This window comes from Nematostella vectensis, chromosome 2 (assembly GCF_932526225.1).
Source record: "Nematostella vectensis chromosome 2, jaNemVect1.1, whole genome shotgun sequence".
Lineage (NCBI taxonomy): Eukaryota > Metazoa > Cnidaria > Anthozoa > Actiniaria > Edwardsiidae > Nematostella > Nematostella vectensis.
The window spans coordinates 18017770-18031337 of record NC_064035.1 but is presented as its reverse complement, the minus strand read 5'-3'; the positions used below and the strand labels follow the sequence as shown (position 1 = coordinate 18031337).

At 40.0% G+C, this 13568-nt stretch overlaps 2 protein-coding genes across 5 annotated transcripts; both read right to left on the bottom strand.

Annotated features, from left to right (window-relative positions):
• Window positions 1-74: 74 nt before the first annotated feature.
• Window positions 75-3155, bottom strand: LOC5508770 (heat shock cognate 71 kDa protein). Its single transcript, XM_001629293.3, has 5 exons — window positions 2842-3155; window positions 2600-2673; window positions 2417-2491; window positions 2218-2347; window positions 75-1828 (listed from the first exon to the last, which is right to left on the bottom strand). Exons 1-5 carry the CDS (start codon window positions 3044-3046, stop codon window positions 345-347), a joined length of 1968 nt encoding a protein of 655 aa, XP_001629343.2. The 5' UTR covers window positions 3047-3155; the 3' UTR covers window positions 75-344.
• Window positions 3156-6549: 3394 nt separating this feature from the next.
• On the bottom strand, window positions 6550-13563 carry LOC5508756 (2-oxoglutarate and iron-dependent oxygenase JMJD4). Of its 4 annotated transcripts, XR_007306937.1 has the most exons (10): window positions 13163-13552; window positions 12167-12224; window positions 11954-12085; window positions 11451-11477; window positions 11124-11336; window positions 10323-10350; window positions 9933-10019; window positions 9472-9528; window positions 8157-8947; window positions 6550-7210 (listed from the first exon to the last, which is right to left on the bottom strand). XR_007306937.1 is itself a non-coding variant. In XM_048723212.1 (9 exons), exons 1-9 carry the CDS (start codon window positions 13464-13466, stop codon window positions 8555-8557), a joined length of 1299 nt encoding a protein of 432 aa, XP_048579169.1. In that variant the 5' UTR covers window positions 13467-13552; the 3' UTR covers window positions 6550-8554. The 4 variants fall into 4 exon arrangements, 3 of the variants coding, with proteins under 3 accessions (XP_048579169.1, XP_048579171.1, XP_048579170.1); XM_048723212.1 differs by having other exon boundaries at window positions 6550-8947; XM_048723214.1 differs by having other exon boundaries at window positions 6550-8947; window positions 12167-12255; window positions 13163-13292.
• Window positions 13564-13568: the final 5 nt, after the last annotated feature.

The window sequence follows — 13568 nt, the reverse complement described above, 5'->3', positions numbered from 1 at the left end:
CATAGGTCAAGGGAGCCAAAATTTGGTAGTTACACTAGCAGGGTTTTAGAGCATAATAAAACACCATACAGTTCTGAAAATGACCAGCATGTTTATTGACACTGTACCACCCATATAACAGGTAATAGAGAATAAATAGCCAGCTTCTACCGGCATGAGAAATCAAAACAAATAGAGAAGCAAATACTTATTAGTCAATGCAATTAGTCTAGTTCATGTGAATGCGTAACAAATATACATGAATACTATATATTCCGGATTCTAGAACAAAATTGAGGTAATAGAAATTGATTTGATATCGTCTGTTTTGCTTTCGCCTTTTAAATGAATGGAACAGGATTTGTTTAGTCGACCTCCTCGATGGTAGGGCCACTGGATTCTTGGCCTTCAGCAGGAGGGGCTCCTCCAGGGAATCCTCCAGGCATACCCCCAGGCATGCCTCCCGCACCAGGTGGGGCACCGCCAGCCTGCTGGTACAGCTTAGTGATGATTGGGTTACAAACTTTCTCAAGTTCTTTCTGGTGATATTCAAACTCATCTTTCTCTGCTGTCTGGTTAGTGTCCAACCACTTCAGAACTTCCGTGCACTTGTCAAGGATAGCTTTCTTGTCCTCTTCACTGATCTTGTCCTTTACTTTGTCATCCTCCACAGTGCTCTTCATGCTATAGGCATAGCTCTCAAGACTGTTCTTGGTCTGGATGCGGTCACGTTGTTTCTCATCCTCTTCTTTGTACTTGCTGGCTTCATTCACCATGCGTTCAATGTCCTCCTTGGACAATCTCCCCTTGTCATTGGTGATGGTGATCTTGTTTTCTTTGCCAGTGCTCTTGTCTACAGCAGACACATTTAAGATTCCGTTCGCATCAATGTCAAAAGTAACCTCAATCTGAGGTACTCCACGTGGCGCTGGAGGAATACCAGTCAGCTCAAACTTTCCAAGCAAGTTGTTATGAGCCGTCATGGAACGCTCCCCCTCAAACACTTGGATAAGCACACCAGGCTGGTTGTCGGAGTAGGTGGTGAAGGTTTGGGTCTGCTTCGTGGGAATGGTGCTGTTGCGCTTGATGAGAACAGACATGACACCACCAGCAGTCTCAATACCCATGGACAAGGGAGCCACATCAAGGAGCAACAGGTCCTTAACAGTATCGTCCTTGTCACCATGAAGGATAGCCGCCTGCACAGCTGCACCATATGCGACAGCCTCGTCAGGGTTGATGGACTTGTTTAGTTCTTTGCCACCAAACAGCTCCTGAAGCATCTTCTGGATCTTGGGGATACGGGTTGACCCTCCTACAAGCACAATGTCGTGGATGGACTCTTTGCCACCTGGGATCTTGCTGTCGCGGATTGCCTGTTCAACAGGTTCGGTGGTCTTTTTGAACAGATCCTGATTAAGCTCTTCAAATCGTGCACGTGTGATAGATGTGTAGAAATCGATGCCCTCAAACAAGGAATCAATTTCGATGCTAGCCTGTGTGCTGGAAGACAGCGTTCTCTTGGCACGTTCACATGCGGTTCTCAAGCGACGCATTGCACGCTTGTTAGGGGTAATGTCTTTCTTGTATTTCTGCTTGAACTGCTTGACAAAGTGGTCAACCATTTTATTATCAAAGTCCTCTCCTCCCAAGTGAGTGTCACCAGCAGTGGACTTGACTTCGAAGATGCCATCTTCAATTGTCAGGACAGACACATCAAAGGTGCCACCACCGAGATCGTAGATAAGGACGTTTCTCTCTACACCAACCTTCTTGTCCAATCCGTATGCGATAGCGGCTGCTGTAGGCTCGTTAATGATGCGGAGGACATTGAGACCAGCAATGGTTCCTAATAACAAACAAGCACAAAAAATTAACCGTATCTTGATTAGATAGTAAAAAAAAAAACATAATAAATATACCGAATTCAGTTCAAACGAAAAAAGAAATGCTTTTGTCAATGAAGTTCGCAAAAAGCTTTGAACCGAATGGGCAGGTGCAAAATTATCATTTCAAAAAGAATTGTTTACAAATAAATTAAAACAAAAATAAAAATTACGAAGCTTACAAAGCTTTTATTTTTCAAGTCCTTGTAGAAAGATGGAATTATTCTGAAATTCGTGTGCGTCTCAAAGTTCGCACTACCGTAGGGGGCCTTTGTCAGTCGCTTATGTAGCGTCACGAAAGACACTGCACCCTTATTCATGCCAAAAATATCCCTTATCCAATAGTACAAACCTGCATCTTTGGTAGCCTGACGCTGTGAATCGTTGAAGTAGGCCGGAACTGTGACTACGGCATCTGTTACTTTTGCTCCTAAATAAGCTTCTGCCGTTTCCTTCATTTTGGTCAAAACCATGGACGAAATCTGCGGCAAAGAGGATAAAAATTTAGAAAATAAAAACTTGGAGATATTAAAAGATGGTACAATGCCTACCTCTTCGGGAAAGAAGCTTTTCTTTTCTCCTTTGAATTCGACTTGAATTTTAGGTCGATCGCCTTCCCTAATGACCTACAATCGGAAATTGCGAAATGTCAGGGCGAAAAGCACGCGGTTTTACACGTGGACTGACGATCCGAGGGAATAAGTCTCTCTTTTACAAGTATTAAATCAACTTACATGGAACGGCCAATGGGTCATATCACGAGCAACAACGGGGTCATCGAATTTTCGGCCGATCAGCCTCTTGGCATCTGTGTGAAAGAGAATAAAAGATTTTTAGTCTATTTGATTTGGGGCGGTTATGTAACAAAGCGGCGTAAGCTGACTTGTACTCTCTAAAATTAAAGGTAAGAATAAAGGTAAAATTATCTTAAAAGGCATCAACTACATTATACATTGATTTTGTAATCAGATCTTACCAAAAACTGTGTTCTCGGGGTTCATTGCGACCTGATTTTTAGCGGCATCGCCGATGAGTCGCTCTGTGTCAGAGAAAGCTACATAGCTTGGAGTAGTGCGATTTCCTTGATCGTTCGCAATAATTTCGACCTTTCCGTGTTGGAAAACACCTACACAGGAATAGGTAGTACCAAGATCGATTCCAACGGCTGGAGTTTTGGCCATTTCGAACTAAATTTGTGACGCTATTTCACAGAGTAAAGTACGAAAGAGCCTACAAGAAGAAATCACGCTAAACCTTGTGCGAAAGCGAAAACGCCGGTCGTTATAAATCCCTCGCTTGCCGGTATTGCGTCATCCCCGTGTCTCCTCAGTGATTGGATAAAACTGAATCATGTGACTTGTTGCGCAAAAGCTATTTATGGCTCCGAACCGAGTAGAGCATTCTAGAAGCTTCTATTTCTCAGGACATACGAATAGCGCAAGTTTTCTAGATGCTTCCATGGTATTTTTTTTGCTGACTGTTGTAATTTGGGTCTTCTACCGATCACTTATAGCGTCCTAAAGCATTCTAGAAGATCCTTTTGTAATGTTTTACAAACATAATGGGGATTAATGTAGAGTTTACAAAAAAAAAAAAATTCTTCATAATAGCCACCATTTTTTTTTGCAAAACGTGTACCGTGGTTCCAGAGCCTCGAACGTCTCTCTGGAACCAGGGTACAAAACGTGTGGCCAATTACTAATTTTGGAAATGTGGCGTAGATAGATTTATTAAAATGTTTACATTGCAGCCTGCTAAGGCTGAATTGCGTAAGTGTACAATTATAAAAAAAACTTATTTACAAATATAGAGAATAGATAAAAGGTTTAAAAGCTACTTATTTATTTGACATTGAAGGGATAAAAGTGCTGCTGAAACTCTTGTTTTTAATGGCTGGATGATTTAAAGGTTGTTTGTTTCTAATGTTGTAATGATGAAATTCCCTGCTAGCAGAGGCCTCTTTTCTCTGTATTTCGCTGGGCTGGAGTTCGCGAGGAAAAGATACCTCTGCCATGGGTCGAAACTGTTTCTGTTGCGCATGCGTGAGCGTTAATAAGCGACCGACGTGCCAAAACCCGTACCATCGCGCGAAAGCTGTCAATATGCTTTGCATTGGTTTAGTCGGAAATCATGAATCAAACTCCGGTTAGTTCTCCTCTCCGAAAAAAGAAAACAACTGTTCAATTTCAATCACCTACAACGTCACTAAAAAGATTGAACAACAAACATAGCAAAGACGAGTTTTGTCTTGTTTGTGGGATTAATTTCAAGACATCTGGGCAGGCGAGTTTCTTTAATGTAAATATCGCACAGTTGGATTCGAAAAAAATGTTACAAAACTTTTTGGTAAACTTAGATCAGCTATTCCCAGAAGAATATGCAAAACCTGTAAACGGAAGATTGACTCGTTAGTCAAAAGAGAGAAAATTCTGAATAAAGATAAGGCATTGAATGGCTTCTTTTATAATTCGTCGCGTGATATTTCTACGGAGGACGCCGTTTCGAATGCGGGCTTATTATCCCGCAGCGGATATACGTTTTATGCATGCGCTAGTCATTGTGGGCTCAAATAGTGTCCAGTAATTAATGAACGGAGCATGCGCTCTGGATCTCGTCCACGATCGTGGACGGCGGTTTGATCAAACGAACTTGCGACCCATGGCAGAGGTATCTTTTCCTCGCGAACTCCAGCCCAGCGAAATACAGAGAAAAGAGGCCTCTGCTAGCAGGGAAATGATGAAATTGTCTAGGTGACAAAAAGGATTGTAGTTTCAGTAGTTTGTGGTCTACATCAGAGTGGACAGAATTACAGCCAAATTCGTTGTTGCGCGACCACGGCGAATCCAAAGCGCGTAGTCAGACCATGCGCAATTCCCAAACGAAGAAAGGAATTTTGGATTTTGGGAGGTCGCGCAACAACGAATTTGTCTATAAAGAGCTAGTCACACAAAACCTTGCGCCTGTCATATAGTTAGCATATACCATAATTAACGCATATGTCGCGGTAGGGCATCGCTGGCGATGCAATAGAGAGAGCGCGTTTCTGAATGCGTTCTAGGTCTTCTTTTAGTCAGGTTGCTTAGCGCACAAAAAGAGCTCAATCTATACACAGCGGACAAAAGCACCAAACTTGGTATAAATATAGCCTAGAGGATGGTAATCAATATTGAGACCGGTGCCCACCGGTACCATTAGCGGATCCATAAGAGCAATTCCTTTTTTTGTGGGTACCCTGTGGTGAGATTTTCATACATTTTCATGAGACAAAAAAGATCAAAATGCACATATTTGAAAACGATTTCTATCATTTAAGCTGTACTTTATCGAATTTCGAATCAGAAAACGTATAAATAGCTACAAAAAGCTACATTTTCAGACGAAGGAAAACCTTCTGGAACCCAGGCCCCACGCGGCTTTTTTTTATTTATTTCCCTCTTGCTAACATGCAAATATGACTGATTTTCGCTCATCAAATAAGCACAAATAGGTGATGCACATGAATTTTCACAGAAATTTTCATTCAATCAGTTCTTTAAGTATTATATTAAGGGTTACAGAGCTTTAATTCAACCTTGCCCGTCAGCAAGAAAAAATCCGCTACCGATGAGGGAGATTTTTCATTGCCTGTTGACAACTCGGATCATTTGTTTATCTTTTCATTACGGCCCTTTGATATTTCTAAAATCAAATTATCACAAATGTTTCCGAGGCGAGAGCCTCGCTCTATCCCAAGAGGGGGCGCCGGGAGACAACCTTGAATTCTAACCACTCAATCGTATGAAGCAGACGAACCCTAGCTGATAGAGTTCCATGATTAATGTTTTTATTTTGTAAAAGAATGAATATCAAACTAATATAGATCGGCAGTTTGGCTGGTGTTTACGGATATGGCGCTCAAAACCTTCTGATCGTTTGTGAGTTACATAGAATAATTCTGGCTTACGGTAGGTTTGGGGCTAAACGTGTCCTCTCCTAAGGTTGACTCTAGTATCGTCGACACAAGAGTTTTTGTACACTTGTTTATAACACCTTCGTTTCTTCGGCACCTCGAAGAAAACGTCCCTGAGAAAGGAAAAAATCCTCTGTTTGGAAAAGAAATCCCTGAGGAGACAATAACGATCCACCGATCACTGATCCTGCGCCTTAGGAAAAGCCTCTAAAACTCTGTCCTTTAGCTAGTTACACTTCTAATGAAATTGAAAGTCTAGCACTAGCTCGATTAGTCCAGAATTGTGACAAGTCTGACTTTATACGCCGCACTACAGTCTAGACCATTCTTCTTGCAGGTTCATCTTCTAGTGCCGCAACCCGATTTGCAATTGCACCGCATTGTATCTATAAGCGATCCTTGTGCTGGATGCAAGTCTATTCGCATTGGCACCAGCTTTCCATGTGAAAGTTCCCATCCCCTATTCTCAGTTAGGAGATCACAGTCTCCTCTCCACTGTTGAAGTCGGTAGAATGTTCGTAAGCTATGAAAAGCGAAAGCTGCAGCATGTTCGTAGGCATAAATAGAACCCGAGGCCACTCTCTATCCCCGACGCATGCAGCAGTCTCTTTTCATAGCATGCGAACATTCTACCAAGTCTCCTCCCTGAGAATTGAGGATGGGCCAGTGCGAACAGACTTGCCTTGCAGAAATGGTGCGGTGCAAATGCACGCAAGGCTAGTGTAAAACCTCAAGAAAACACAAAACTCATTTATTACTAGATTAAACTTATTTATAACTTTATAGATTATTACTAGAATAGTTTTCCCATGCCCATGCACGACGTACCCCCAAATAAACAAATTGGAGATAAAATGAATTTAAAAACTAATTGTGGTGGCAGCCATAGTTCCGTGTGATGGACCATGTGCACAGGGTAAGTCTACGTTGAATACGTTGACCTGATAGTGATTCTTTAGGAAATATTCAAGCCCGAGAGAACTTATTGAGCTGAGTTAAGTTTCAGACCAACGGTAGTAGATCGATTTTCAGAAGTCGCTCTATAGCTCAAGTCTCCGATCTTGGATCTTAGAATTCAACGGGTGGCTCGCCTTTTAACATTTCTAGGAGGACATTTTAAGTCTTACGCTGCCGGGGGACCAGACTTCAGTGGCGAAACAGCTGCGACTTGACAAGGGACAGGTATAGAGTACGCCTGACCCTGTATCTGTAATTAGGACACATGTCCTCTTGAGCAGACAAAGCATTCTGTTGGCCTTGGACAACACAAATAGAATGTGGGTGTATGTGAGATTGCTCGATATTGTGCCCCCGAGACCTTTTTCACTGTTGATGCGCTGAAGACTTGTGGCGCCAAGCTGAAAGTCCCCCATTGTGGGCGATTTCTTTCGTGAGACTGTCAAGATTAACACTTGTTAGCGCCAAAGTTGATATCTGTTTCGTCGCTTCACTTGTTTAGACTTATTAGGTCATCCTGAAGAGCTTCACAGTCCTTCATCGAAGAGATTCTTCGGTATAGCATTGTGTCGTCTGCGTGTTAGTGCCTTTGTCTGTGGCGTCTGGTAGATCGATGATGTAGGTCCTAAGTAGAAGGGGCCTACTAGTCTTCCTAGATAGACCCCGGAAGTCACTGGGAGGTGACGAGAGGGCACGCCTTCTATAACAACCCTAGCTACTGAGTTGCTGTCACATGTAAGTTTGTTTTTACAAATTTCAGTCACTGACGCTGAGAATGCACAAATATGTTTGTGGGAGAAAATATTTGAAATAGACATGAAACACGGACAAGTTGCTTTATTTCGATACTCAAATTGTGTCTTTAATCATTTTTGTCCAATGACCATTGAAATTTTCTGATTCAGACATATTTTCAAATTTATTTCGTATTCTCGACGCGGGTACCCTGTGGTTTTTGTAAAGTAAAAAATATTGGAAAGATACATTTGCTTTTGTTTTGATATACAAACTAGGTCTTTAATTAACTTTGACCAATGGTCTTTTAAATGTACTAATTGAGACTTTTACTTTATTACATTTTTTTTGTTTTAGCGATTCGGGTACCCTGTGGTTTTGCTCAAAAATGTAAAAATCACATATTCCAGGATGTTCCACCAAAAGTATTTGGGGGGACTATGTTAACAAGGTTGTATCACTTGCTCGAAATCCGTTGAGAGAAATTCTATTGCAATTAGTTCCACCTGAAACCACAGATTGACTGGACTAGTATGCCGGGAGTGCGTGATTGTCTAAAATAGGTCTTACACAGGTATTATAAAATCCAAGGATATCAGATACTGGAACTCTGGCACGCTTAAGCATGCAGGAAAAGATAAGGCATTTACCTGGTGTTCACTCCAAGCAAAATTGAAGTAAAATGACTTGAAATGGGACCCAATCACTTTGTGTTGTTAAAGAGGGAATAGGAAAAAGTTATTTTAATTCAAGTTAGCATAGTTCTACCTAATTAGTTGACATGTTAGATTCTCATTGTTTTTTTTTAAACCCTTTCCCTAAACTATCCCAATCTAGCGGTATGGAAGGTGAATGCAGCCAAGGCTGAGTCAAGTAAATAGAATATGCTTATTTAAACTATCCATACCCGACCTTAAAAATCATATTAACACATCATTTCTAACAAGCCTTATTTCAACTGAAGAGTTGGGACAGCTGCAACAGCTGGCATAGACTACGTGTAGCCGCTGACATGTGAAAAAACAGCATACAACAGGGCTGGATTCATCTATTTGTTACCAAAACCTGATTGACATAGAACACCCTCAATGTCTGTCAAAATATCAAGCACTTGGCCCAGCAACGTATTATCATCTAGTTCCATAAAGCTAGTATCTTCTTTTACCTCTGAAAGACATTTTGAAATCTGTAAAATATCATACAAACAGTACTTATAAAGAAAAGTTCTCTTTTTCTCTTGGTTTAGAATACAATCCACCCATTCCAGGAAAACAGGGTTTTTTGCCAAGAGTCTTCCCATAACTGTTTCCTTCACTTTCTCATTGCTCATTGTAGCTATTTGTGTTAACACCTTGATACAGGCCATTCTTGGCTTGGCAATATGAGCTAAGAACTGCACAAAGTCATGGTAGTGTATTCCAGAAATTGCCCTGAGCATTACCTGTGGAGTGAAACTGGTTATAAGCTAGAAAATATCTAATATACCTAGAATATATCTAATAATACCAATGGGGAAAATGTAAAATACTTTAGAGTTGCAGTGTAAAAAAAAAATTAAATCCAAAGCAAAACTAAAGAAAACTAAAAAGGAACTGGAATGGATATGTCTCTAACATATTTCATAGCCTGAAGGATATAAAACATAAGACAAAGCAAGATGCTGTGTTACAATGCTTTTTAATATCTGAATGTGTGCATGATACTGAGTGATATTCTGACCAAAAATATTATCCAGCTAATATAGCCCAAAAAGAGTTGTTTCTAGGAGTAGCTGGTTCTGTTAGTAGAACATCAAAGCATACTCTTTCAAAACCTTCTCCCCTCCGCATACGAAGCATCCTTCCTTCATGGATCTCCTGCAAGTTTTTTTAATTCATTTGTTACGAAGCCTTTGTAGGCAATGTTTATAAGAAGAGCACCTAAAAAAAAGGTGAGTTGAGCAAGATATTTGAGCATTTGGCTTACTTGACAATGGAGGTGCCACTCAGGCATGTCTTTGCAATCTTCTATACTCTGCTTGACCTGGACAGAGGAAGCATGGTATTGCATGAGAGTTTCACTCATTCAGGAAATAGGAATTCTTTTGCTTACAAAAGAAGCTTCCCTTAGGTGTCTGGGCCAAAGAGGTGGTTGACATTAAAAGATCCAATTTGCTATCATAACAGACCATTGTTGTTTCCATCCCATCTTTGGATCCTCACTTATGCATACTGTATACTGTCCTAGGCCCTCGCTATCACTAGACATTGGATATCAGACAATAATTCACAATCACACATATTTATTTTGTTATGTTTGGTGTAAGCCTTGGCCTTACAGTCTTATTACTGAACCAAGGCGGCCTTGGGGGGGTGGGGTGGGGGTGTTGTGGTGGAGGTGGTTCAGTTCAGGCACTCCACTTGCCGGCAGGCTTCAGGTCAGCACACCTTAAAAAGTTCATCTTGAATATGTTTCCACATGTACATCAGACCATATGCATTTGTCCAATTGTGGTTTATTGAAATGGTATCCTCCTGAAATTGATAGAACAAGCATGATATTTACTAGCTTTAAAATAGTTTTGGGCAAGCAAAGGTGTACAAATGATTAATGTTTTCTTGTTTTTAGTGGGGGTAATGGCAATTTTTATGCTAAGAGGTTCTTAATTTTCAGGTTCTTACTCGTGGGTTTTAAGGAAAGTACACCCAAGTAAGGGTTATCGGAAGATAAATCCTAATACAGACAGTATCATACTATACAGAACAACAATGATAACCTATAGAACTTTTGAAGTGGAAACTTAAAGCTGATCCCCAAATGAGGGGAAGGTTACTAACCATGTTGTGAACCTGGTGAAACCATCCGCTATAGGAAAGTAAATAAAATCAGTAAACACATTCAAGGTCCACCATCCAATTCATACTTATGTAAGACGGATAGTTGATATGTTAGTTTGATATGCTCTCCCTTTACTGGACTTGAACTATTGGCTGCAATTAAGAAGTCATGTGACCTTTTGTGTGGACAATTCAGCCAAAATAAACACAGAAATGGTTGCGGCCGTGATGCTAGAGAGTGATGAAAAAATTAAGACTTTTCTTGACAAAGAAACTTTCTGGCTTATTCATCGGTGCTCAATAAATTGCTCTTAGGCTAAGTTCAAACGTTGTTTTATCCATGAGCCATATTCAAGGAAAATGCATGCAAATGGCTCAAGTCGAGTAATCTAGGAATTTGCATTGGCAAATTCATAGGCATTTGCATTGAATATGCCTCATGGATAATAAGAAGTTTAAACTTAGCCTTAGTTGTTGTTATTTTGCTGCAAAAAAAGCTGGAACATGCATGAGTTTGCTGTTCAAAAAGTCACATGATTTCTTAATGCAAGTCTCCTATCATTGATGAAAACACTGTTTTTTATTGTGTTTTGAGGAATTTCAGGATCACCCAAAACAGATTACCAAATAATTAGTGATCACCTAAAATCATACTTCATCTATTGAGTAGCCTTTTAAACAAGGCTTCCCAATTCTTTATGCCTTCGACTTGTATACATTTCAGAAAATTTGATGTGACACAAAAAAGAAGAGTAATAAGAAAGCACATCTTCATGAACCCAAATCTTTTGTAATATGTACCTTGGTATGAATATCACTTCTCCTTCTTTCTGTAAGATGACAATTGGCTGTTTAGCCTTGGCTGCATTTGGGAATTTTTCTGGATTCCTCAAGTCTTCAGATGTAATATCATATGCAAGATTTCCAAGTTTGTCATAAAAATACCTCTCCTCTGCTGGAGGAAATATTATCCACTTTTTAGAGCCACAAATATTTGCAGACCAGCTGTATGACCTGTAAAGTGTAAAAAATAAAACAACATTTTACATTCCCATTCTAATCTCCTCTCTCACATTTCACAAGGGAAGAAGGAATTTTATCCAGTTGAAACATTACAGCTGCACAAACCTGAACACATCTGCATGAAATGGAGTCCTGCAATATACAAAAACAGCATGTCATAGCTTTGAAACATTTTTTAAGTTACGAACTAAAAACATTTTTGTTGAAGGTGAGGGCTTGTTTGTAACTGTTTGAAATCCTGAGATGAAATGCCTGATACCCCACCACCCCCTGGAATTTCCTGGTGCTTTGACCCCCTCCCCAACCCCTAGAATTTCCAGTATTGATCTTTTCTGGAATTACACAATCCTGCAAAACCACAACCTCATCATATTAATTATGGTCTTCTTGTCAAATATTCTATATAATATTTTGTGTATACTGTAAGATAGATAAAAATCATATGTAAGATTGCCTGTAAAGATCCCTAGAATATAAGAAGGGCAATGTCTAAAATAAAGAGGTGCTGTACAGGAGACTATTTGACCATATGTAGAGATATGACTAAAAGACAAGAAAATTGCAGAAGTTGGTACAATAAACAATAAATCCCCTCTGTATACACTGACCAGGTTCCTTTAGGGCCCATGTACACAAATCTATAGTCGTCGCATTCATCCTCACGTTGATCCCAAAACTCATTTAGCCAGTCAGAGCTGAAGCATTCTGGAGTGGTATAAGCCTTGTGGCCTGGAAATGACCTTTTAAAAGCAACATTCAATAATATTATGTATCAAACCTTGTACAAATCAGTTAACAAAATTTCCATGGCTTAGACTTACTTACAAAAATGCCAGTCCTTTAAATACAAGATTCTTTCACTTGAGCCAATAGGTTTATCTGTGTTAGATAAAAAACTTGGAGCTGAGGGCTAATGGATACAAAGAAGTTTAATGTAAAATTTTGCATCTACATGAACGGTAAATGTTCTATGAGCCGCGAGATGTGAGCGGCTGCATTCATAAGAGATATGCTTATCCGATTCTACAGTAACTCCCAAATAAGTTCTGTAATCTAAAGGCTCTTCTTCGCGACTGCCTCATTCATACAACCAGCTCCATTAGCTACCACATTTGGAGATAACCAACAGAAAATTCCCATTTTTTTAAGCTCTTGTTAGCGTTCGCCAAGAGTAACAGCAGTTTGAGGAATAAAAAGTAACTAAATTTTGAAGAATACTAGTTTACTTTAAAATAATGCCAGATATCTTGTGTTTATTTATGCCTCTAGGGTGCTTGTTTTTATTGACTTTCACTGGTTTTGAATATAATTTTACAACATACTTCTCATCTAGGATTTTTGTAAAATGTAGCTTTTTCTTTTTTTGCAAATGACCCAAAAAATCAGGGTGTGTATTAAGGGGCGTCTACACAAGCAATTTTTACTTGACAAGTTTCACTTGACAGCTCAAGTCATTTGTGTAGACATGCTGTCCACACGAGCGACTTTTACTTGACAAGTTTTCTGTGTGATGAGCCGGTTAGACTGTGGCAATACAAAAAAATAACAAAGCTTGCCATTAAAAAATGCGGCATCTGAGAAAGAGACAGACCACGGCAGCAACAGGCAGCAATTGCTGTATATTCAATAGTCCACAAGCATGAGAGGAGGCCTGCAAACTACTGTGATTGTGAGTTTTGCTGTGCAAAAGCATGACATGTGCGTGTAATGCTAGTTTTGAATGAAGCCCAAATCAGAATTGAATACTTAAGTATATAGGTATCAACAACAAAAATCCGTTTTTTTTTTCAAATATTAACATTATCTTTCCATAATACCTGCATCGACGTCTCGCCGCTTTCTCCAGTACTCGAGGAAGGCTGCTATGGACATAGTGTCCTTCGAATGGTTTCCATTACACTCTTGGTTGCAATCAGCTACTGGAGCGATGGCATTACCAAAGTTCTGGTGCAGAAATTCAAAATTTGGTTCCCCATTCACAACCCACTCCTTTCTGCACTTCCATTCTTGAGTCAATTCACAAGAAAATACGCAAAGCTTATTTGGCTGCAGGTAATCAGTAAGAAAAGCTTCATAACTGATTTTTCCAACTCGTGGAAATTCACCCACATCGTCCGCCATTTTGCTTGCGCATATCTATTTTACATGGTGCGCATGAGGGCAAACCTATTGCCGCTGAAAAACTATCACTGTTTCAGCTATGCGCGAGAGACAAAAAAATGA

Excerpts from the sequence above, each read along its gene's own strand:
- LOC5508770 (XM_001629293.3), bottom strand. The coding sequence starts at position 3,046 with ATGGCCAAAACTCCAGCCGTTGGAATCGATCTTGGTACTACCTATTCC. Across the intron at positions 2,674-2,841 it reads CCCCGAGAACACAGTTTTTG|ATGCCAAGAGGCTGATCGGC; the intron begins GTAAGATCTGAT and ends TCTTTCACACAG. Across the intron at positions 2,492-2,599 it reads TGACCCATTGGCCGTTCCAT|GTCATTAGGGAAGGCGATCG; the intron begins GTAAGTTGATTT and ends TTCCGATTGTAG.
- LOC5508756 (XM_048723212.1), bottom strand. The coding sequence starts at position 13,466 with ATGGCGGACGATGTGGGTGAATTTCCACGAGTTGGAAAAATCAGTTAT. Across the intron at positions 10,020-10,322 it reads TTCACCAGGTTCACAACATG|GAGGATACCATTTCAATAAA; the intron begins GTTAGTAACCTT and ends TATCAATTTCAG. Across the intron at positions 8,948-9,471 it reads AGTGGCACCTCCATTGTCAA|GTAATGCTCAGGGCAATTTC; the intron begins GTAAGCCAAATG and ends TTCACTCCACAG.